Source organism: Ranitomeya variabilis, chromosome 6 (genome assembly GCF_051348905.1).
Source record: "Ranitomeya variabilis isolate aRanVar5 chromosome 6, aRanVar5.hap1, whole genome shotgun sequence".
Classification (NCBI taxonomy): Eukaryota; Metazoa; Chordata; class Amphibia; order Anura; family Dendrobatidae; genus Ranitomeya; species Ranitomeya variabilis.
In genome coordinates this window covers 455,130,213-455,155,455 of record NC_135237.1, presented here as the reverse complement: position 1 = coordinate 455,155,455, position 25,243 = coordinate 455,130,213, and the positions used below count along the sequence as shown (strand labels likewise).

The 25,243-nt window shown below is 40.4% G+C and overlaps 1 protein-coding gene across 1 annotated transcript in view; it reads right to left on the bottom strand.

Moving 5' to 3' along the window:
• Positions 1-25,243, bottom strand: part of RP1 (RP1 axonemal microtubule associated) — a 729,254-nt gene that overhangs the window by 288,436 nt on the left and 415,575 nt on the right. Inside the window, exons 32-34 of the mRNA XM_077271713.1 lie at positions 23,094-23,260; positions 20,233-20,452; positions 16,501-16,655 (exon numbers count right to left, since the gene is read on the bottom strand). Of these exons, the coding sequence (XP_077127828.1) occupies positions 16,501-16,655; positions 20,233-20,452; positions 23,094-23,260 (542 nt within the window). The remainder of the gene's footprint in view (positions 1-16,500; positions 16,656-20,232; positions 20,453-23,093; positions 23,261-25,243) is intronic.

The window sequence follows — 25,243 nt, the reverse complement described above, 5'->3', positions numbered from 1 at the left end:
CTTAATTTACTGGGTGTAGCAGTAGTGATAGAATCCCAGTTTTCTCTCTAGCAGTGCTCAGAATGCTGAGATGAGAATAAGCCTGCCCACACCATTGATTGGCATCTTTCTGTGTACAATGTACATTGACAGCTGCTAATCAGTCCTGGGGGTGGGATTATACATAGAAGTTGACTAGGAGGCAAAATACATCTAGTACTGTAGTGATAAACTCCTGCTGCTAAAACACAGATTTTTTTGAAATACCAAAACAAAGTGACATATTGCTTAAATCAGGTTCTCAGCCCCTACACATCGCTGCCTTCAGATTTACATAGCAAAACATGTTGACATATTCCCTTCAAAGTGCACCTGATAGTGGATGCATGCTGCCCGTGGATATGACAGAGGCAGTATGATCTCAGCCAGGTGCGTTTGACTTTGAAACATTGCAGCATTTCAGAGAAAATCATACTTTGAAAGCCACCTGTGACCGAGACCACGCTATAAACTATTCGGACAGGTGGTTCCCAGGAAGCTTCTCCACTCCTGCTGCCATGTAGTGACAGGTGTATGCTACACGCGCACGTAGGCACGACTCAACTAGCAGATTGAGGAGATCAAAGAACTACTGTAGGCAGCAGGATTGAAGAAGTTTCCAAACAGACTAACAAAGAGTTTGATGAGAGGGGAAACATTAGAGTAGCATTCTGTGAAAGATGCGACTGCAGAGAGACTTGTGGACAAAAGTCAAAAGAGAAGTTGGCAGCTTCTCAATAGTGATGAGCGAATATACTCGTTACTTGAGATTTCTCGGGTGACCTCCAAGTATTTTTTTAGTGCTCGGAGTTTTAGTTTTTAGCACCGCAGCTGAATGATTTACAGCTATTAGCCAGCTTGATTATATGTGGGGATTCCCTAGCAACCAGGCAACCCCCACATGTACTTATGCTGGCTAACAGATGTAAATCATTCAGCTGCGGCAATAAAAACTAAAACTCCGAGCACTAAAAAATACTCGGAGGACCCCCGAACATGCTCGGGAAATCACGAGTAACGAGTATATTCGCTCATCACTACTTCTCAATTGAAAAATGTGAAGAAATGTAATCATGTTTGAAAAAGGCTTTTGTTATCCAAAACATTGCAAGTGTTGGATTAAGTTTCTTTACATTTTATCCACTATTAGCTGTGCCATCTTCTGAATTGTATCTATACAGGTGATGCGCATTTGCATTAATTAGATAAAGTGTGCTGCTTCATTCTCCTGTTGGTACTTGACTTTGATATTGGTGGAGTAATTGCCATTATATACAGTTCAGCTCCTCTGATATTCATCTAAGAAAATAAAAGGCATGTCTCGAGAAGTTAGCTGCAGAATGTGACGCTGTACTTTGAAGGTTTTGTGGCAGGTTAATATACATTTCTCTTCCGGAGGTCCCATATCTGTACAGAAAGTGAGTTATTGAATTAAGTTTATGTGCCATCAATGTAGTTAGGCAAAGATGTAACACTGCGGACGCTGTGCATAGGTAGAAAGCTGTCAATCAGTGCTGGTGGTGGGATTACAGAGAGAAAGAGAACTACATAATTAGTTAAATATTAGATTAATTGAGCAAAAACCTGCTGACTGATTTCCTTTAAAGATTGACTAAATATTTTCCATTATTTTATTATTAATAATTATTATTATTTCCGTTGTCTTTGTTGCTTTCTTAATTGCAAGTTGACCGCTGGGTATCCGAGTCTCTGTCTCTGGGCACCCAGGTTCTTACATAGATCCTGGCCCAATGGCACACTGGATCGTGTATGGACGCAATAGAAAGCCTATGATTCATATTGCATCCATATTCTCATCTGTGTACGCACTGAGCCAGGATCTATGCAAGAACCTGGGTGCCCAGAAATTGAGGCTCGGATGCCCAGGGATCAATTTGCAATTAAGAAAGCAGCAACAACATATATAAAATGATGGAAAATATTTAATTACTCTTTAAAATCTGTCAGTAGGTTCTTGCTGACAGTGGGTCTAGATGATGTCATGCTGTGTACTGTTACTGTTGTGATTCTGTAAAAAAAGATACCATTGAGCTTGCAGAGTAACAGTTGGTGTCCCTATTTCTAAGTCAGTTACTAATTCCAGGAACAGCGATCCTGAATGTAATGCTGTAGGAAAAAAGTTGTCTGAAGGTTCATTATTTTGGTGGCATGTGCATACTCACCGGTAATATTGCAGTGTAGGTAATTTAGAGTAAATCAAAGTTACTACTAAGAAGAGCAAATAGCAAAGTTACTGTCAAGTCGGACCTTAAGTTCCTATTGAAGTGACCCTCTGAAGGAGGTGAAAACTCTGTTTGTGAACAGTGTTAACTATGGTCGATAGTAATTCTAGAGAAGGATAGTGGCTGGGTGGTTTGTGGACTGCCAAATGGCCTTGTCATACAAGTGGTTGGTCTTATGTGACATAGTAGCACATTTAGACTGCGAATGAATGAACCAGTAGTGGGCAACAACGAAATGTCATCATTCAAAGAACTTGTAAAAGGCTTGCTAGATATTGGTACATATCTGGGTGTAACAGGTAGAGAAAATATGATTTAAGTACATTACATCAATCCAATTTCATGCAGAGGCATATATGATTTTTGCTTCACGCCATGCCTCTTTATTCTTTGTATTGTGACAAAGTCACTGGCAAGGTGCTGGAGGGGAGATATATTTTTCTGAGGCTCATGGCTTCAGTGATCTAGAAACCCAGAAGTTGTTCTGTCAGCACGCTAAGTGTTGCAAGGAGGTAGAAGCAAATTTAAATCAAGGGCTGGGTAATTAGTTGCTGACCATAGAGTGGGAGGTTGTCCACCTTATCTCCACCCCAGGGTGTGGTCTGGGGCTTAAATAGCTGCATTCCATTCAAAGTAGTTGTTCAGTGTCTGGAGAGGAACACTCCAGAGAACTGTTTGTGCCTGTGTTAAAGGACCTGAACAGTGGACATTGCTAACCCTAAGCAGGTTGATCCCTACACTTGTTTTGCTTTGCCCAGAGGGCCATGTTTATTTTTTCAGCTTGGTCTATGCCGCACTTAAAAAACCAAGAACTTTCTTAAAGAGACAGTGTTCCGTTTCTACCTCTGTGTCCAACCGAGTGAGCCGATCTACCACAGTATGTATACTAATATTTTCTCCTTAAGCATTGCTTATATGAAGCTGTATATGTTTTTTATGTGCACTGTTGTCCATGGCTCTGCCTGATGCATTTTAAAGATGTTGTGCAAAGGTAATCCCTTCTCAATCGCCATATTCCCTAGTATAAAAATAAGACAGCCTATTCTTAACTCCACTCCAGTCTGAGTAGTGGACAACCCTTTTAACATTTACAATTATAATCAGGATCCAAGTTAACGCTTCTCCTTGCGGAGAGAGTCATGTTGAGCACGCTGAGATGAGGAGGCTCGTTATAGGGTCGACATTGACTTTTAGGATTGCTACTTCCTATAGGTGGCACTAGCATTCTAGTCCTATTCCTCTCTGAAGAGACAATTTGCAAATTTACCAGAGGAGCTTTGCAGCTTAAAAATATTCTTATCTCAGCATGCTTAATGTGTCACTCTCTTCAATGAGAAACTTTATGCTTTGGATCTCGGTCAGACACCTCTCACACAACCAAATCAGATCTCACACTTTTCACTGATGAGGGGCAGTACCCTCGTTAAAGGGTCGACTTTTAAGATTGCTACTTCCTATAGGGGGCACTAGAGTTCTAGTCTTCTTCCTTTCTAAAGAGACAGTTAGCACAATTATAACCAAATGTTATGCAATGTAACATTACTAAACACATAGCCCTTATCTATGTCCAAATATTAAATGTCGACTTAAAATGTTAAAGGGAACCCGTCAGGACAAAAAGGACTTTTCAAACCAACCATAAGTGCTTTGTGGACCCATGGTGTGGTTGAGAAGCTCAGTGCACCTTACCACTTACATATCATTTATCTCTGCCCTCCTCAGCTTTGATGGATAGCTTTGGCATTACAGGATCCTGAGAAGGGTGGTTTGTTTGATTTTGTGTTGACAGATTCACTTAGTGAAACTACACATTAATGTTCACATTGATACATTAGTGGCACCACTATAAATCAGTAGAAAAACTCTGTAACTTTACTGACATTAAACATTGAATATAATGCGTGACTGACCTAACATTAATAAACTATAGAGTGAATACTCTATCAGATGCTAATGTTCTTCTGCATTTACTTCTATATTTATACATTTTTACAAATAGAAAAAGTGAAAATATACCATGCACAAAAAGTGTTTAATAGTAAATGTTCAGCAGTACAGTGAATAATACAAATAACAGCTGTGCTTCTGTACAGCAGTAATCTATCGCTGTAGCAATCATATGCCGCACTTAGTCCTATAACTATTCAGCACTCACATACTTGTGTACTTTTCCTTAATAATTGTACATTTGCTTCTTTATTTTTAGAACAGCCTCTTTAACTTTGTTTTTAATCATAATAGCTTTATAATACGATAGGATTACTTTCAAGGTGTTGTGTTATTTATAAAACGTATTCTCAAATATTCTTTATTGAATGGTGAGTTAATAAAGTGGCTAAATCCAATAAGGACCTTCATTTATTGGCCAGATCTGAGAGTGGCCGTAAAGTCGCGCAGGGCAGCCGCTGTGGTCGAGGTACTCGTCTTCCATGCCCCGACACGCTACATGAAAATGGGGCTTCCTGGCTGTGTGTGTGTGTGTGTGTGTGCTCTTGCTAGCTGAGCAATACACCTGTGCAGACTGCTTGGTGCTGTTATGTTTGGCAAGCCAGGACCAGATGTTAGAGAACATATTGAGGGAGACAAAAGTCCAACAATAAACTTGTGTTTACTGAATATGAACTTGATAAAAACTATGAACATCGGATAATAGCTGTTATGATCTGGTGGCCTAAGAGCAGCATGAGACGTACTCTGGAGAAGGTGGTACCTGTACTGACCGCAGACCCCTGAACCTAACACTGCAACTAGAAGTAGCCGTGGAATGTACCTAGCGCTCCCTAGACATCTCGACACAGCCGGAGGACTAAATACCCCTAGAGATAGAAAAGGGAAAACTATCTTGCCTCAGAGAAAATCCCCAAGGATAGGCAGCCCCCCACAAATATTGACTGTGAGAGGAAAGGGAAAAAACATACACAGATTGAAATGAGAATTTAGCAAAGGAGGCCACTACTAGCTAAATAGAAAGGATAGGACAGAGTACTATGCGGTCAGTATTAAAACACTAGAAAATATCCACCACAGAAAATACAGAATCTCCACAGCTAACTAAAGATATGGAGGGTATATCTGCATCTCCAGAGATACCAGCTTGGCTAAAAAAATCCTTATACAGACCAAGCTGGACAAGACAAAACATAGAAAAGAACTGAACAATAAGACCACAGAATGTGGACAGCAAAATAAAGGCCAGAACTTATCTTTGTCGAAAAGAACTGCAAAGCAGAAGAGACCAGGCAGGGATGTGAATCCTCCAGGAACAATGGACAACTGGCACTGACAAAAGGGTGAAGCAAAACTAAATAGCCCAGTCCAAATTGCAAAAAGTGAACACACCTGATAAATGCTGTGATTCAGAGACAGCAGCGCTACCACTTACAACCACCGGAGGGAGCCCAAGAGCAGAATTCACAACAGTACCCCCCCCCCCTTGAGGAGGGGTCACCGAACCCTCACCATAACCCCCAGGCCGATCCGGACGAGCCAAATGAAAGGCACGAACCAAATCATCAGCATGAACATCGGAGGCAACAACCCAAGAATTATCCTCCTGGCCATAACCCTTCCATTTGACAAGATACTGAAGCCTCCGCCTCGAAAAACGAGAATCCAAAATCTTCTCAACCACATACTCCAACTCCCCATCAATCAACACCGGGGCAGGAGGATCAACAGAGGGAACAACGGGCACCACATATGTCCGCAACAAAGATCTATGAAAAACATTATGGATGGAAAAAGAGGCTGGAAGGGCCAAACGAAAAGACACAGGATTGATAATCTCAGAAATCCTATAAGGGCCAATAAACCGAGGCTTAAACTTAGGGGAAGAAACCTTCATAGGGACATGACGGGAAGACAACCAGACCAAATCCCCAACCCGAAGCCGGGAACCAACACAGCGACGACGGTTAGCAAAACGCTGAGCCCCCTCCTGAGACAACACCAAATTGTCAACAACATGAGCCCAAATTTGCTGCAACCTGTCAACCACAGAGTCCACCCCAGGACAATCAGAAGGCTCAACCTGCCCTGAAGAAAAACGAGGATGAAAACCAGAGTTACAAAAGAAGGGTGAAACCAAGGTAGCAGAACTAGCCCGATTATTAAGGGCAAACTCAGCCAATGGCAAGAAAGCCACCCAATCATCCTGATCAGCAGACACAAAGCATCTCAAATAAGTTTCCAAAGTCTGATTAGTTCGCTCGGTTTGGCCATTTGTCTGAGGATGAAATGCGGAAGAAAAAGACAAATCAATGCCCAGCCTAGCACAAAAGGCCCGCCAAAACCTAGAAACAAACTGGGAACCTCTATCGGACACAATGTTCTCCGGAATGCCATGCAAACGAACCACATGCTGAAAAAACAACGGAACCAAATCAGAAGAGGAAGGCAAGTTAGGCAATGGTACCAAATGAACCATCTTAGAAAACCGGTCACAAATCACCCAGATAACTGACATCCTCTGGGAAACCGGAAGATCCGAAATAAAATCCATAGAAATATGCGTCCAAGGCCTCTCAGGGACGGGCAAAGGCAAAAGCAACCCACTAGCGCGGGAACAGCAAGGCTTGGCCCGCGCACAAGTCCCACAGGACTGCACAAAAGAACTCACATCCCGTGACAAAGAAGGCCACCAAAAGGACCTACCAACCAAATCTCTGGTACCAAATATCCCAGGATGACCGGCCAACACAGAACAATGAACCTCCGAAATCACTTTACTAGTCCATCTGTCAGGAACAAACAATTTCCCCACTGGACAGCGGTCAGGTTTATCAGCCTGAAATTTCTGAAGAACCCGTCGTAAATCAGGGGAGATGGCAGAAAGAATCACCCCTTCCTTCAGAATACCGACCGGCTCAAGGACCCCAGGAGAATCAGGCAAAAAGCTCCTAGAGAGGGCATCAGCCTTAACATTCTTAGAACCCGGAAGATACGAGACCACAAAATCAAAACGGGAGAAAAACAGGGACCATCAGGCCTGTCTAGGATTCAGCCGTTTGGCAGACTCGAGATAAATCAGATTCTTATGATCGGTCAAGACCACAATACGGTGCTTGGCCCCCTCAAGCCAATGTCGCCACTCTTCAAATGCCCACTTCATAGCCAACAACTCACGATTGCCGACATCATAATTGCATTCCGCAGGCGAAAACGTTCGAGAAAAGAAGGCACACGGTTTCATCAAGGAACCATCAGAATTCCTCTGAGACAAAACGGCCCCTGCCCCAATCTCAGAAGCGTCAACCTCAACCTGAAAAGGAAGAGAAACATCCGGCTGACGCAACATAGGGGCAGAAGTAAATCGGCGTTTAAGCTCCTGAAAGGCAGAAACAGCCTCAGAGGACCAATTAGTCACATCAGCGCCTTTCTTCGTCAAATCGGTCAGGGGTTTAACCACACTGGAGAAGTTGGCAATGAAACGGCGATAAAAATTAGCAAAGCCCCAAAATTTCTGAAGGCTCTTCACTGATGTGGGCTGTATCCAATCATGAATGGCCTGAACCTTAAACGGATCCATTTCTATAGATGAGGGAGAAAAAATGAAGCCCAAAAAAGAAATCTTCTGTACTCCAAAGAGGCACTTAGACCCCTTCACAAACAAGGCAAACAAGGCATTATCACGAAGGATCTGAAATACCATCCTGACTTGTTTCACATGAGACTCCCAATCATCTGAAAAAATCAAAATATCATCCAAATATAAAATCATGAATTATCAAGATAATTCCGAAATATATCATGCATGAAGGACTGAAACACAGATGGAGCATTAGAGTCCGAATGGCATCACAAGGTATTCAAAATGGCCTTCGGGCGCATTAAACGCAGTTTTCCATTCGTCACCCTGCTTAATACGAACCAGATTATATGCCCCTCAAAGGTCAATCTTAGTAAACCAACTAGCCCCCTTAATCCTAGCAAACAGATCAGAAAGCAAAGGCAAAGGGTATTGGAATTTGACCGTGATCTTATTCAAGAGGCGATAATCAATACAGGGTCTCAAGGAGCCATCTTTTTTGGCAACAAAAAAAAAACCTGCTCCCAATGGTGAAGAAGATGGCCGAATATGCCCCTTCTCCAAGGACTCCTTAACATAGCTCCGCATGGCGGTATGTTCTGGCACAGACAGGTTGAAAAGTCGGCCCTTAGGGAACTTACAGCCTGGAATCAAGTCAATAGCACAATCACAGTCCCTATGCGGTGGAAGGGAACTGGACTTGGGCTCATTGAATACATGCTGGAAATCTGACAAAAACTCAGGAATTTCAGAAGAGGGGGAGGAGGCAATTGACATCACAGGAACGTCACCATGAACCCCCTGACAACCCCAACTAGTCACACACATAGATATCCAATCTAATACCGGATTATGCACCTGTAACCATGGGAAACCCAGCACAATAGCATCATGCAAATTATGCAACACCAGAAAACAACAATCTTCCTGATGGGCTGGCGCCATGCACATGGACAGCTGTGTCCAAAACTGAGGTTTATTTTTAGCCAACGGTGTAGCATCAATGCCCCTCAAAGGAATAGGACTCTGCAAATAAAAGGCTGCAAGGGGAACCCACAACGTCTGGCAAATTCTAAGTCCATTAAATTTAGAGCGGCGCCTGAATCCACAAATGCCATGACAGAAAATGACGATAATGAGCAGATCAGGGTCACAGATAACAGAAATTTAGGTTGTACAGTACTGATGGTAACAGAACTAGCGATTCTCTTGGTACGCTTAAGGCAATCAGAAATAGCATGAGCAGAATCGCCGCAGTAAAAACAACCTATTCTGACGTCTGAATCCTTGTCGTTCAGCCCTAGACACAATCCTATCACACTGCATAGGCTCAGGACTCCGCTCGGAAGACAATGCCATAGTGTGCACAACTCTGCGCTCGCGCAAGCGCCGATCAATCTGAATGGCCAGAGACATAGAATCACTCAGACCAGCAGGCGTGGGGAACCCCACCATAACATCTTTAACAGATTCAGAAAGACCCTTTCTGAAGATTGCCGCCAAGGTATCCTCATTCCATTTAGTCAGTACAGACCATTTTCTAAACTTCTTGCAATATGATTCTGCTGCTTCTTGACCCTGAGACAGGACCAACAAGGTCTTCTCAGCATGATCCACTGAATTAGGTTCACTATACAATAACCCAAGCGCCTGAAAAAAGGCGTCTACATTAAGCAACGCCGGATTTCCAGGTTCCAGGGCAAATGCCCAATCCTGGGGGTCACCACGCAGCAGAGATATAATAATTTTAACCTGCTGGATGGGATCACCAGAGGAACGGGGTTTCAGAGCAAAAAACAGTTTACAGTTATTTTTAAAGCTCAGAAATTTGGACCTATCCCAAAAAACAAATCAGGAGTTGGAATTCTAGGCTCTAAAACTGGAGTCTGAACGATATAATCGGAAATACCCTGTACTCTAGCAGCAAGTTGATCCACACGAGAAGCCAATCCCTGAACATCCATTCCAGCGCCGAACTCCTGAGCCACCCAGAGGCAAAGAGGGAAGAGAAAAAAAAAAAACACAACAGACTACAGAAAAAAAAATGGCTCAGCACTTTCTTTCCCTTCTTCTGAGATGCGGTTAACTCATTGTTGGCCAGTTGTACTGTTATGATCTGGTGGCCTAAGAGCAGCATGAGACGTACTCTGGAGAAGGTGGTACCTGTACTGACCGCAGACCCCTGAACCTAACACCGCAACTAGAAGTAGCCGTGGAATGTACCTAGCGCTCCCTAGACATCTCGACACAGCCGGAGGACTAAATACCCCTAGAGATAGAAAAGGGAAAACTATCTTGCCTCAGAGAAAATCCCCAAGGATAGGCAGCCCCCCACAAATATTGACTGTGAGAGGAGAGAGAAAAAACATACACAGACTGAAATGAGAATTTAGCAAAGGAGGCCACTACTAGCTAAATAGAAAGGATAGGACAGAGTACTATGCGGTCAGTATTAAAACACTAGAAAATATCCACCACAGAAAATACAGAATCTCCACAGCTAACTAAAGATATGAAGGGTATATCTGCATCTCCAGAGATACCAGCTTGGCTAAAAAAATCCTTATACAGACCAAGCTGGACAAGACAAAACATAGAAAAGAACTGAACAATAAGACCACAGAATGTGGACAGCAAAATAAAGGCCAGAACTTATCTTTGTTGAAAAGAACTGCAAAGCAGAAGAGACCAGGCAGGGATATGAATCCTCCAGGAACAATGGACAACTGGCACTGACTAAAGGGTGAAGCAAAACTAAATAGCCCAGTCCAAATTGCAAAAAGTGAACACACCTGATAAATGCTGTGATTCAGAGACAGCAGCGCTACCACTTACAACCACCGGAGGGAGCCCAAGAGCAGAATTCACAACAAATAGCCATGTTTCTTCATAATGGTTTAGTTTGCTTTAAGCAGGCATGGACACTTCGTAGTTTCATTTAATAACACTTCATTTCTCTTGCTTTTCGCACTCTTGCTTCTCATAACAATCCAGTAAACAATTAGGGAAGACTTTGTCTTCTGCTGAAAGGGCCGCACATATCGAAGTGTAATGCTATGGCCGCTCTCAGCTACTCTCACTTTCTAACTGATTAATGAGGATCCGACTGCTTGAGGTATGTCGGTATAATTCCTCAGTAGAAACTTGAAAGTCCACTGTTCTCCGTAGGAGAGCTTAAGACCCAATATGGTGACCATTGATTCCATTCAATCCACACAATTGAGCTTCCTTTCACTGTAGACAAGTGTTTGCTAAAGTCCTGCTGACACAATGCCTTCTTGTTCTATTTACCTTAAGCGGGCCTCCTACATCCCGCTGATTAAGCTTCTTACCGTTTAGGTGGCCTCCCTAGCCTAGGTTTCAATCTGTCGAGTCTCCCTATCAAATCTCTCCGTCAGATATCTCCTCACATTTCCTTGGTACTTAGGAAGTACTATCTGATGTCCTGTCATCTTTCCTTACACAGAACAGACTATAACATGTAACTTGTCAGTCTAACAACTATCACACCTTAGATCTGTCTTTGCTGATCACTGGGCACTAATTGGATATCAGGAAGTTGTCTTCTGTCTTCCCACATAGCCCATTCCAGTCTGGGCTAGTCCCAACTATTAATTCTATCTATTCCCCAACTAAGTGCATGCAAATTGTAAGGCTTTCAAATTCATATTTAAGTAGTGCAACTCATTATACAGTGTAATAACACATATCTCTTATCTCTTCAAGAGGTCTTGTAATGTTATATTTCCAAAGTGGCAGTACCACACGAAAATTGAGCACTTGCTGCTGTGTTCCGCCCAAATAACTGCTGACCTGTCATTGGGTTCCAGCACCAATTAACTATTTGGGCACTTTCTAACACAAAGTATTCTACAAAGTGGTGATTTTTGACTTGAATTAACTGTATTTTCCATAGCATGGGCAGCTTGGTCGCTTTATAGATCTGATTTATTGTGGCAACATGGATTTAAATATATGGACAAAGATATTTAGCAAATTGTGCTTTGGATGTGTGTTTCCACGGTGGGTGTATTTTTTCTCCTTGTTCCATGACATTCATCATTTATCCACGTACATTCCTCTAGTATACGTCATATTACTAGCTACCTGTGGCAACTGGTTTCTGGTTGGCAACTAATTCATTCCATCTATTTTATCGCCAATGTGTTATGGAGCTGGTTTTTATCCTGATTTGAAAACACAGAAGTCCCGATTCATCATTGTCTTTGCGCCTGTTTTTTTGTTTAGTTTTGTGTGTTTTGCAAATTTTTTAGCACCCAATTCATTATTCTATTTGTGCTTTTTTAAGTCTATTTTATATGTGCTAGCCCGTTTTTGTTTGTTTTCTGCTTTGTGGGAGGAGTCTAGTAATTCCAGATGATTCGGCCGGATTCATCAATTTGCGATGCAAAACTTTGGACACAGTTTTTTGCGACTTTTAAAATCAAAATTAGCAAAAACATTTCAAGGAAGACCATTTTCATCTTTGTGCCAAATTCATGAATCGCTTGCTCCACTTTGAATTTGGTGCCCAAAAAGGTAACTTATACCACAAGACAAAAAAGGAAAGTGACAAATGAAAAAAACGCAAATGATGAATCGGGGCATGAGGATCAACACATTTCATCTAGTGATTGGATGATTGAGAATTTCTGTTCATTTCTGTAGTGTCAAGGACAGGACCAGGGAGCAAAGACCAACAGTGACCGGGCAAGTGCCGAATTGAGACCAGAGGGGAATCGCTGAGGGTTAGTATCATTTCTTCTTGGAACCTGAAATTTGCATTATTTTAATATTTATTTCCAGTGAGTGTATGTTCTGCCTATAATATACTTACATTTATGATTTTTTATGTCTTGTACTTTTTTTGTGTTTGCAATACCTTTGGGTATTGGCACTTTTATTACCACTTTCACAAGTTTCTAGTGAGTTCATCTGCACATCACCTACATGCATGATTTCTCATTATTATTTACTCAGCAGGCCTTTGCTATGCCTGGACTTTTTAGGGTCCCCAAGTATTTCTCTGTCTGTCTAAATGGTCTGTTTTTCATAATTTAATGTTATGCAAGATAAAGCATAGAATACATATTTTTACTTTGTATTATTTGTGTCTGGCACATTTCTTTTTTGTGTATTGGTATTATTCCTCTTTTGCATATATGATGCTTTCATTATTCTACCTGGGGCAACTGTTTTTCTGCTTTGGTAAGAAAGCTCTTCCACCTATTCTGTCAGCAAGGTATCATGTACCTGCATTTCATCATGCTTTACAATGCATGGCACCGAAAATCTTTGGTCATTGATTTGCTGAGTGAGCTTTTCTGGCCATTTCGTGGGCATAGAGGACAGGGACAGAACGTACAGACTAGTGGGAATCGGGCAAGTGCCGGAATTGGGCCGAAGGAGTATTATTGAGGGTGGGTGCCATTTCTTTTGTTATTTTTAACGTCTCAGAGAAATGATAAATACTTCTTACTCCTTGGAAAGCGTCCTTAAGCATAGGCGTAATGATCTGCGACCACAAACAGGAACATGCTGGAGGGGGGCCCATCGACGCCAGTGCTGGATGTGAGTCCTTGGACTATGTGGCTCGTGGTGCTGCCATGCACGCCATCGAATAATCAGAAGTCGGCAGCAAAATATGTAAAAGTTTTGGCACCCTGAATGGTTAGTACCCCCCTTTTGAAAGTATGACAGCTTGTAAATGCTTTTGGTAGCCAGCCAAGAGTCTTTCAATTCTTGTTTCAGGGGTTCCCGTCCATTGTTTCTTTCTTTCATTTCTGTGAGACTCCTGGGTTGTCTTGCATGCACTGCTATTTTGAAGTCTAGTCACAGATTTTCAATGATGCTCAGATCAGGGGTATGAGGGCCATTGTAAAACTTTCAGCTTGCACCTTTTTTAAGTAATCTATTGTGAATTTTGACTTGTATTTAGAATCATTATCAATTTGTAGAAGCTATCCTCTTTTCAACTTCAGCTTTTTTACAGATTGTGTTATGGTTGCATCAAGAATTTGTTGAAATTTAATTGAATCAATTTTTCCCACTTCTCGTGAAATGTCATTGGCTGCAACACAACCCAAAACCATGATAGATCCACCCCCGTGCTTAATGGTTTTCGAGATGTTCTTTTCCTGAAATTCGGTGCCCCTTTTTCTCCTCACATACCTTTGATTATTGTGACCAAAGAGTTCTATTTTAATCTCATCGGTCCACTGGACTTGTTTTCAAAATGCATCAGACTTGTTAAGATATTCTATTGCATACTTCTGACACTGACTATTAGTGGTGAGGATACAGGAGAGGTTTTCTTTTCATGATTCTTCCATGAAGGCCATATTTGTGCAGGTGTCTCTGAACAGTATAACAATGTACCACAATTACAGAGTCTTGGAACACCACACAAAAAAAACTGAAAAAATGGCAAATTGGATATAATTTCACACAAGACCCCAAAAATAGGCAGGGCAAAATTGTTGGCATCTTTCCAAAATTGTGAGTAAACAATTTTGTTTCAAGCAAGTGATGCTTGTTCAAACTCACCTGTGGCAAGTAACAGGTGTGGGCAATATGACAATCACACCTGAAACTAGATAAAAAGGGGAGACTTTGACTTTGTGAATTGTGTCTATGTGTACCACACTAAGCATTAAGTGCAGAAAGTGGAGAAGAGAACTGTCTGATGACTTGAGAACCCAAATTGCTGAACAATATCAACAATATCAAGGTTACAAGTGAATCTCCAGAGATCATGATGTTCCTTTTTCCATTGTCCGCAATCTAAGGCTACTTTCCCACTAGCATTAACTGCAAACCGTGTCAAAACGTCTTTTTTGCCGAAAAAACGGATGCGTCAAAAAAGTGAAAAACGTGTGCAACGCATACAGCATTTCGACGCATCCGTCGCAAATCCGCTAAACGTTTCCGTCGAAAATACTGGATGCGTTGCATACGTTGCATCCGTTTTTACCATCCGTTGCATCCGTTTTTCCGACGGATCCGTTTTTAAAATGGGAGGCTCCCAAATTTGATTGGCTACTGGAAAATATGGAAAACTATATAGTTACTGTTTTTACAGCCCATCTTTGTGGGTTTTAGTTTTGTGGCAGCGATGGAAGGTGTTCTTGTGAGGATTGCGAGTTTGGTATGACGTAATATTTGAGACGAATCACCGGGATATCATAGTGATAGGATAGGATAGGATATGATAGGATAGGATAGGATCCTAGGATAGGATAAGATCCTATAGCATAGGATATCATAGCCCAGGCCAGGTTTATATAGATTTGGGGGTGTCTGGCCAATTGGCAACAAAATCCAGCTTCTGAGCATGCTCAGTGTAAAAAAACGTATTGCAGCGCTGCATTGCGTCGTACGACGTGTCCCGACGCATCCGTCGCTCATAGGCTTCCATTGTAGCCAACGACGCATGCCGCAGGATGCGTCGCGACACGTTTTTTAGGCGGAGACAAAAAACGTTACAATCAACGTTTTTTGCCGATGACGTGTCGCCAAATTTCGACGCATCCGTCGTACGACGTACACGACGTATGCCAATCCGTCGCAATACGTCGCCAATACAAGTCTATGGGGAAAAAACGCATCCTGCAAACACTTTTGCAGGATGCGTTTTTTCTGAAAAAAGACGTTTTGAGACGGTTTGCAGTTAACGCTAGTGTGAAAGTAGCCTAATTTATAAGTTTACAGCACATGGCACTGTAATCTCCCTGGACAAGGAGCATCAATTTTAGTGCGACCGATCCATTGACATTTGAATGAAAATAAATGATATGGCAGGAGATCCAGGAGGACCCCACTGCTGACACAGAAACATGAAAAAACTAGACTGCAGCTTGCCAAAATGTATGTGCGTAAACCAAAATCCTTACGGGAAAATGTCTTGTGGACAGATGAGACCAAGTAAGGCTTATTGGTAAAGCGCATCATTTACTGTTTGCAAAAGAAGAGTGGTCCAAAATTCCAGTTGAGACTCGAGGTTTAAAAAGCTTGCTGATGGTTATAGGAAGCAATTGAATATTAAATTGAAGGTGCCAACAATTTTGTGTGACCCATTTTGGGGATTTTGTGTGAAATTATGTCTAATTTGCTTCTTTTTTTTTGTGAATAAAAAAATGTGAAATTGCAACAATTTTCTTGGAGAAATGCTTCCTTTTTATAGAACAATTTCAAGGACGCCAACACTTTCGGCAATGACAGTATATACCAGGAAGGGGCCTAGGAATGGGGGCATATACTCCGGGGGGTTAACATTTATGTCTTTATAGGGTTTAGAATGCTATAAGTGCCCATACTTCTGACCCACAGGTCCAAATTTTGCACTGGGTTTATCGGACGCTAGTTACGCCACTGTCGTTAGAGGTTGTCCTCTACTGTTACAGAACTGCTCTGTCTTCTGATAGTCGCCACGGCAGAGTACTGAACATCCGCCTCCAACTGATTTGAATAGGTCATCAATGAAAAATTAGTGGACAACCTTTTTAAGCCTAAGTCATGCTGTCTACACTAAATACAATATCTTGTGATCTTTGGGCAAAAAACTGAAGTGACACAATGTTTGGATTTCTGGAGTAGTTTGTAAGGACTGTATTTTATTATATCCTATTAATACAGTAATGAAGTCACTCATTACATTGTTCCACAGCATACGTAAAGGAAATAACACCGTTGAGTATTAAAACTCAAGTTTACCTTGTTTCGTGTAAATTTGTCTCCAGGGATGGATGATTTCTGTAATTTTCTTGCACCTGAGTCTCCTCGCTCTCCGTAGAGAGTTATATAGACATTAGCAAATGTCTCTGCTCCCCAATGATCACCAGTGTGCACAGATACTATATACTGATTAACTGAAAGGAAATGAGTCAGAAAGTCACTAGAAAAGAAAGCAACATATGTAATTCTTGGGACTTTATCCTTACTATAATAAGAGTTACATTAAGTCTACAATTCCTCCTCAACAACAGATACTTTTGTTAGCAAATGGTCTCATTCAAATTCATAAGCAAAATAAGTAGAAAATTACAAAACTGGAAATACACATTCTTGAAAGTTTAGCATATCTGGGAGTAAATTCAGCGTAAAGCTATTCATAAATTCTCCAGTTTTTTACAGTGTCTGACTGTCATATATTAATTTTCTCAGTGGACAGCTTTATGTTGTATGGAGAGCGCTTATACGTGAACCTTATTTTTTAAGTGTACAAACAATAGTTACAGCTGAAACCAGAAGTTTACATCTATATATGAGGCATTGTGATTACTCGCTAATCCCGCCCCCTGCACAGTAGCTCTGCCCCCACATATTCCCACACACAATCCCACCCCCCACCGCATTACCACACACAATCCCACCCCCCACCGCATTACCACACACAATCCTGCCCCCCCACCGCATTACCACACACAATCCCGCCCCCCCACCGCATTACCACACACAATCCCGCCACCCCACCGCATTACCACACACAATCCCGCCCCCCACCACATTACCACACACAATCCTGCCCCCCGCATTACCACACACAATTCCCCCCACCGCATTACCACACAATCCCCCCCACCGCAATAACACACAATCCCGCCCCCCCACCACATTACCACACACAATCCCGCCCCCCACCACATTACCACACATAATCCTGCCCCCCACCACATTACCACACATAATCTCGCCCCCCCACCACATTACCACACATAATCCCGCCCCACCACATTACCACACATAATCCCACCCCCCCACCATATTACCATACATAATCCCGCCCCCCACATTACCACACGAGGCTCCGTCCCCACACATTACCACACAAGACTCCGTCCCCACACATTACCACACGAGGCTCCGTCCCCACACATTACCACATGAGGCTCCATCCCCCCACATTACCACATGAGGCTCCGTCCTCACACATTACCACACGAGGCTCCGTCCTCACACATTACCACACAAGGCTCTGTCTCCACACATTACCATACGAGGCTCCGTCCCTCCACATTACCACACGTGGCTCCATCCTCACACATTACCACACAAGGCTCCGTCCCTCCACATTACCACACGTGGCTCCATCCTCACACATTACCACATGAGGCTGCATCCCCACACATTACCACACGAGGCTCTGTCCCCACACATTACCACACGAATCCAGTTTGCTTTTGATTTTACACTGTGAATAAAATGTATTAGTATTATTCTAATTTTTAATTATTATTATTAACTTCATTTTAAGTTAATTTACCACCTGCATAAGCGCTATTGAATGTTGTCATTATTTACTTTAGTTTAATCACTAGCAGCGTTAATTAGATAGCAATGAACATGCCGAGCATTAGCTGGCTGGAAACAGCTAGTACACTATATAAAAAGACACACATATGCATGTTTTTCTCAATATCTGACATGAAATCAAAATAGACCTTTCCAGTTTTAGGTGAATTAGGATTACCATATTTATTAATATATGATTTCATGTCAGGTACTGAGAAAAACATGCATATGTGTCTTTATATATTGTATATGTAAACTTCTAGTTTCAACTGTATACCATACAGCTCATTTCTATCTTATCCATAGATAAAGGGTTTTCTTAGCATTCATTTTTTTACTGATAAGATTCTCTGAGGTTAAATATAAGAGAGACAATTATAATTACTTCTCTTTGCTCCAGTGCTGTTTCTCCACTGCTGCTCCAGTTCTTTGTTGACAAGCTGCAGCGATGATGTCATGATTTCAGAGCACACGACCCCTGCAGCTAATCGCTGTGTTTAGTGATTTGTACCGATTACCTTGGCATCACCCACAAGCCAAGAGTTTGGCTGCAGCAGTCATGTGCTGTAGTCATGATACCTAGCAACTAGATTAAGGGCAGCAGAGAAGAAACAGTGTTTGAGCCATTAGTGCTGCTGAGTTTGTTATTTTTAATTTTTTGAGTCCTTACCATCAAAATATTAAAGAAACACTCCTATCAAAATGTTTTTCCTCTTAATATATTGTAATCATCTGATTATATAGCATTGTGCACTAACTATTCCTCATTCTGCCCTTCTATTCAGTTAATTATTCTGTTTCCATTAGATCTATAAAGAAACAGAAGGTCAATTTTCCCTGCATCACTGCAAAAATCCCTAACAGGGGAAATAAAAGCAGCTGAGTCAGATGTTAAAGAGGGGACTGATACATTCAGGAGCAAGAGACTTCCTGTTTCTACATAGAACAGAGAAAAGAGAATAATTAACTGGATAGAAAGGCAAAATGAGTAATTGTAAGTGCACAGTGCTGTGTAATATGATGACTGCAATATATTAAGAGGATAACAATTTTGATGAAGGGAGTGCTTCTTTAATTAATGAAAAACCTTTTACATAATCTATCAATAAAATAGCGCAATTAGTGCTACTGAAGTCCTTTTAAAATGGTTTACTCTTTATTCAAACCAAGCACCTAAAATGCAAAGAAAAGCAACAAAAATAACTCATAAATTAGGCATCTAACTGACTAACATATTACTCTATTTTTCCCCCAAAAAAATTACACATAACTAGTTGCTGGAATAAAGCCTGATAGCGGCAAAGTAAAAATGCCATTTCTTTACAACAGGAAATACTTTTATTAGAAACATCTTTGAGTTCCAACCTTTATTGGAAATTCGCTAACAAAATGTCATCAAAATGGAAATAAAAAAAAGCAGTAAGATAGAGTAAAGAGGGACAGAAGGAACGGCAGGGAATTTTTAATGAAACTATATTAGAAGAGTGATTTGTTATAATAGGGCACACCGGGGGCAGTACTACTTGGATAATACAAAAAAATAACTCTGAAAAGGTGAATCCATGGTCTTCATGGTGTGCAATTGTCTAGTCTCTTGGGGAGCAGGATGGAGAGTTTCCTCAGGATTAGAGTAGGTGGGGATGATGATGGAAATGTGTCTGTGTTACAAATTCTGCAGATGAAAGTCATCAAGAAGTTGCCATGGTGGTCTGAGCCAAGTGAGAAAAAATGGAGAAAGCAAATGACCCCAATCAAAACCAACATCACCTGTAAGTCACTGTATAAAACTGTACTGTAATACTGTGTGTGGTTTGGTTTTATCATTGGTAGTTTGTCGTTGCTCTTCGTACAGCATGTTTTCTTCTGTAGCAGTGTTATGTATTCAGTGTGTAGTGGCAATGGTAGGGGATACAGTCTGACAGTATTATTATGGCCTTGTATATAAGTATTATTGATAATAACGGTCTTTGTATAGGGAGTTTTGTTCAGAACAGTACATATTTTAACTTTAAGTGGCCAGGGAGTGGTAGCATATGGAGAGACTTATACCTTGGGACTTTGGCCCCTGATATTTTAAGACCCTAGCAATGCCCCTGATTTTGACAATAATTCCAGTAACATTCAAACATTTAATGTAGTCTCACTTATATTTACCAGGTAAACGTTCTTGTTCATTACCGATCACCCGAAATTCTTTTATGGCTTCCTCTTCTTCACAGTCTACAAGGAGCCAAGAGTTACAGTCAAACTGCACATCCTGTTTGGTTTCTTGATTCACCATTTGAATTTTTTCCAAGTGCCATCCTGGTGCAGTGGGTAAGTGATCGCAGATTAGACGCAGCTTATATATTTCTCCAATATCTTCAATTGTTACCTGTTTTTTTTTTACATACAATTAATGAAGTCAATTCAATTGTGAAATACAAAATATCATTCTCTGAAACTGACATGTCTTTGAGATCTAACCTCATTCCTATAATACTAATAGGAAGAGAGAGTTAAAAGCCTATAATCCTATAATTCCTTCCAATATAGATAAACACACACAGAAAAAAAAACTCATATATCATATGTGTTACTACCAAGTAATAAAAAAATCAGACAAATGTATATATACGCACAATAAATATTTTATTGAGACACACAATTGCACAGTAACAATAAAATGTAACAAGGAACGATGAAAGAAACAGGAGGTCGATGAGAGACACAAAATAATAAAAATAAGATTACAGTATAGAGGGTAGTCACCAGATAGCGGAATATTACCAAGGAGTACCAGATGAAGTAGGGGTGAAACGAGCGTTGATGTCTGAGGTGGAGGGCGATGTGGTGACAGTCTATTATTTTTCGGGGATATGTCTGATTATAATGTATCTTTATTTTTTCAGTATTGATTTCATTTTTTGAGCATTACATTGCACCAAATCTCCATATATCTAACTCGCAGAATTGCATTGTAATAAACTTTGTGGATTTTTATGTGCCTATACATACCTGTTATCATTACCACTTGGTAGTATTCCGCCACCTGGTGGCTACCCTTTGTATTGTCATCTAATTTTCATTAATTTGTGTCTCTCACCGGCTTCCCCTTGCTTTCATTGTTTCTTGATTTTACTATTGACTTGAATTTTTTTTATTGTTTGTATATATATATATATATATATATATATATATATATATATATATATATATATATATATATATATATATATATATACATTTGTTTGAATTTTTTATTAAATTGGAGTAACACATAATTTATTATACTACTACTAATAGTTCATACATTATCAAGCAGAATTTTTTTTATGGATAATGAAGGGAAGCACAACAAATTTTTTTGAATTCTATCTCTTTATCCCCATTCAGCCCTCAGTTCTTTAGGTGAATGTAGGTAACAGGGTGTTGGACCCCGTCTATGTCACCCTTTGCTTGACAAGTATAGAGAATATTTTTCAGATTATCTTTGGCTCATCCAAGTCTAATATTCTCTGCCATCTTCCTAGGCTTGTCTTGTGGTGACATGCTTGTCCATTTACGCTAGCTCAGTAAAGCTGGATTTAATCTTTAAGGCTGAGATCAGTGCCTCATGTAAAGGCTGATACAAGTGCTTTTCATATGTGCAGTGATTGGCATATACAGTAGGAAATAGGCCTGGAATAGTCTGCAGTGAATGCTGTTTAATTATTCAATAAAAATGATAATACCGGCAGTTAATATATGTTTTCTAATCATATAAAACGAGCCCTTCCAGCCATACACATGCTAGACTTTATTAGTCTATTATCGCTCTTATTCCTATAAAACGTAACTGATATAATGAGCTCTGCTTTCTTCTGTAAGTTACTAAACAGACGGAGGATGCATTGAGTTAGCAGTCTGGTGTACAGAACATGCCGTGGCAAGTGAATGGATTAATATAATGCCATTTGTCATTTGAGAACATGCGGAAGCTGAACACAAGCAATATGCAGTAACTTATACTACAGCAAATCAATATCTGTATGATCAATATACACCATAATACTATTAAAAGGCCAGTAACATACTAAGTGAATGCATGGTACTTTGTACAGGGACTATTGAATGTTATTTTAGCTGATTTTTCTTTTTAGTCTATAACTTTACACATTTACAGCAGTCACATAAGTACAAGCTGAGTATATAGTATTTCTGCTAAAGGAATATAACTATATCCATCACCTTCAAAAATACTGTAAACCAAGAATGTTAACTATGGCTCTAAGGCCTCAATCAGATGTCAGTGATTTTTCAACTACAAAAAAAAAATGTCTGAGTGTCATCAGTGTTTTTCATCCAAATTTCATCAAAGTTTGGTTAGTATTTACCAGTAGTATTTCATCAGTGATTTTCCTGTGCGGAAAAGTAAATAAACTGCAAAGACTTTTATTGCTAGTTTTCATCAGTGATACAAAAAACAGACATCTCCATGATTTTTTGTGAACAGATGCAAAAAAAAAAAAAAAACAGACATATGATCAGCTTCATAGATTATAATGGGTACGCGTTCTATCCTTGAAAATCATGGATAATAAAATGTATGTGAAAATCGGCTGTCAGAATGAGGCCGAAAGTTTATCTAATACGTCGTGTTTCGCCTCTACAGTTTTTGCATTTTTTTTTTTTGCCTGCTTGCTACTTTTGCCAAGAAGGAACAAAAAAAATACAGTGAAAAATAGCAGGTATGAACATACCGTAAAAATGAGGGAAGCTGTAAGCCAAAATGTTTTTTTTATTTTTCGACTTTTCATATTCCAACAGCTTTTTATTTTTTGGACAGTATACCTGTTATTTTTTTTTGTGATCGAGCTGCTGTTAAATTAATACTAATTATTCTACCTTTATGGAATGCAGATAAACACTGTTTTAATTGTTTTTCTTTGTTATGCCAGTTACCAATCAGAATAAATATGTGTTACCTTTACTGCACCCTTGGCACACTGCTATTTTGAACTATTATAGTTTTATGCTTGTCTGTATTTACTTACCGAAAACTCATCTGTAGAGCCGGGAAATAAATATTGAATCTCAGAATTTTGCAAAAGAAAAATGTCCTTTGTTTTCCCATCTGATCCGTAAATAATGACATTAATTTTCATGTCATTACTCCGTAAGGAATCATTGGCGGTTGTTATTTGTATATTCCAAAGTTTTCCTACAACAAATAGAATAGGATGTGACAATTATATATAATATATAATAACAAAGACAGGTAGGAATGGCAGCTTTACAAAGGGACACATAGAAAATGGTCTTGGTCTCACACATTCTTGTTTTTGAAAACTATGCAAAACTTTGTGTAATGAGTAAGGTCATTGGTTAATGGGTCCAATTAACTTGTAATATAGTATACAGTTGGAATACTGTTTGCATCTGATAACAGCTGAACATTGGTTTGGTCATAAATAAGTTGAGGGGATCGTTCAGGAGAAGAGAGATAAGAACTACAGGCCCCACCATTAGGGTCCCTTTCCACTTGCGAGAGAAAAAACGGTCCGTAATCTGGACCGAAAATACGGATGTAACGTATGCGAGTGTCATGCGAGTGCAATGCGATTTTTAATCGCATCATCCGTTTTTTGTAATCGCATCATTCGTATGACATCCGTATTACTGTCCGATTTGTACGCACCTGTGTCCTTTGAAAAGCCGGCAAATCAGTGCTGTGTACAGTAAAATCACACTGACAGGTTAGAATAGAATAGATATATACACATAGAATGTGTATATATACATATATATATGTCAGTGAGACACCTATATATGTATATTTATATTTAATGCAGCGCTAGATAGCATTGCTCTCTCCTTCACAAACCCGACAGGATATGAGACATGGTTTACATACAGTAAACCATCTCATATTCCTTCTTTTTTTTTTGCATATTCCACACTACTAATGTTAGTAGTGTGTATGTGCAAAATTTGGCCGCTGGTAAAAGTTCCCACGCTCGAGTTCATATGAGGACATCCAGCAGAGGGCGCCTCACCGCAACTCAAGGTAACTCCAGGTCACCCTGCATTTCATTCATTCGGCGGGGTTTTTACACACAGGAGCACAATTGCATTAGCAAAGCTCCTGGGTGTAAAATGATTTAACCCCTTCAGATGGATTTACTTCGTGGGACTGACGGAACGACGGAAGGTATGGGATATTGTTTATTTTTTATTTTTACTTTGTTACAGAACGAGGGTCTTCAGCTGGATTAAGAGAATAATAAAATATTACAACAACCTGTGTCTTTATTTTATTAAAGGACTTTGTAATAATGTGTGTGTGTTTTCTTAACCATTTCGTACTATTGGATTAATAATGGATAGGTGTCATAATTGACACCTCTCCATTATTAATCTGGCTTAATGTCACCTTACAATAGCAAGGTGACATTAACCCTTCATTACCCCATATCCCACAGCTACACGGGAGTGGGAAGAGAGTGGCCGTGCCAGAATAGGCGCATCTTCAAGATGTGCCTTTTCTGTGGTGGCTGGGGGCAGATGTTTTTAGCCAGGGGGGGGGGCAATAACCATGGACCCTCTCTAGGCTGTTAATATCTGCCCTCAGTCACTGGCTTTACCACTCTGGCGGAGAAAATTGCGCGGGAGCCCACGCCAATTTTTTCCGCGATTTAACCCTTTATTTTCATAGCTAGAGCCCCCAAATTTGACACACAGACACTTGTTACATTAGTAAAGATGAATATGTAATAAAAGAAGGGATATGAGACGGTTTACTGTATGTAAACCATGTCTCATATCCTGTCGGGTTTGTGAAGGAGAGAGCAAAAGCTGGCAATTGAATTAGCGGATTTTATGCTATCTAGCGCTGCATTAAATATAAATATACATATATAGGTGTCTCACTGACATATATATCTATGTATATATACACATTCTATGTGTACATATCTATTCTATTCTAACCTGTCAGTGTGATTTTACTGTACACCGCGCTGAATTACCGGCTTTTCAAAGGACACCAGTGCGTAAAAATCGGACAGAACTCGCATGGTGCGAGTGCTGTGCGATTTTTTTCTCGCACCCATTGACTTGCATTGGCGAGTCTCGTCCGAGAATCGCAGCAATATGCAGCATGCTGCGATTTTTTTCTCAGCCGACCCAGATTTTTCTCAGTCCG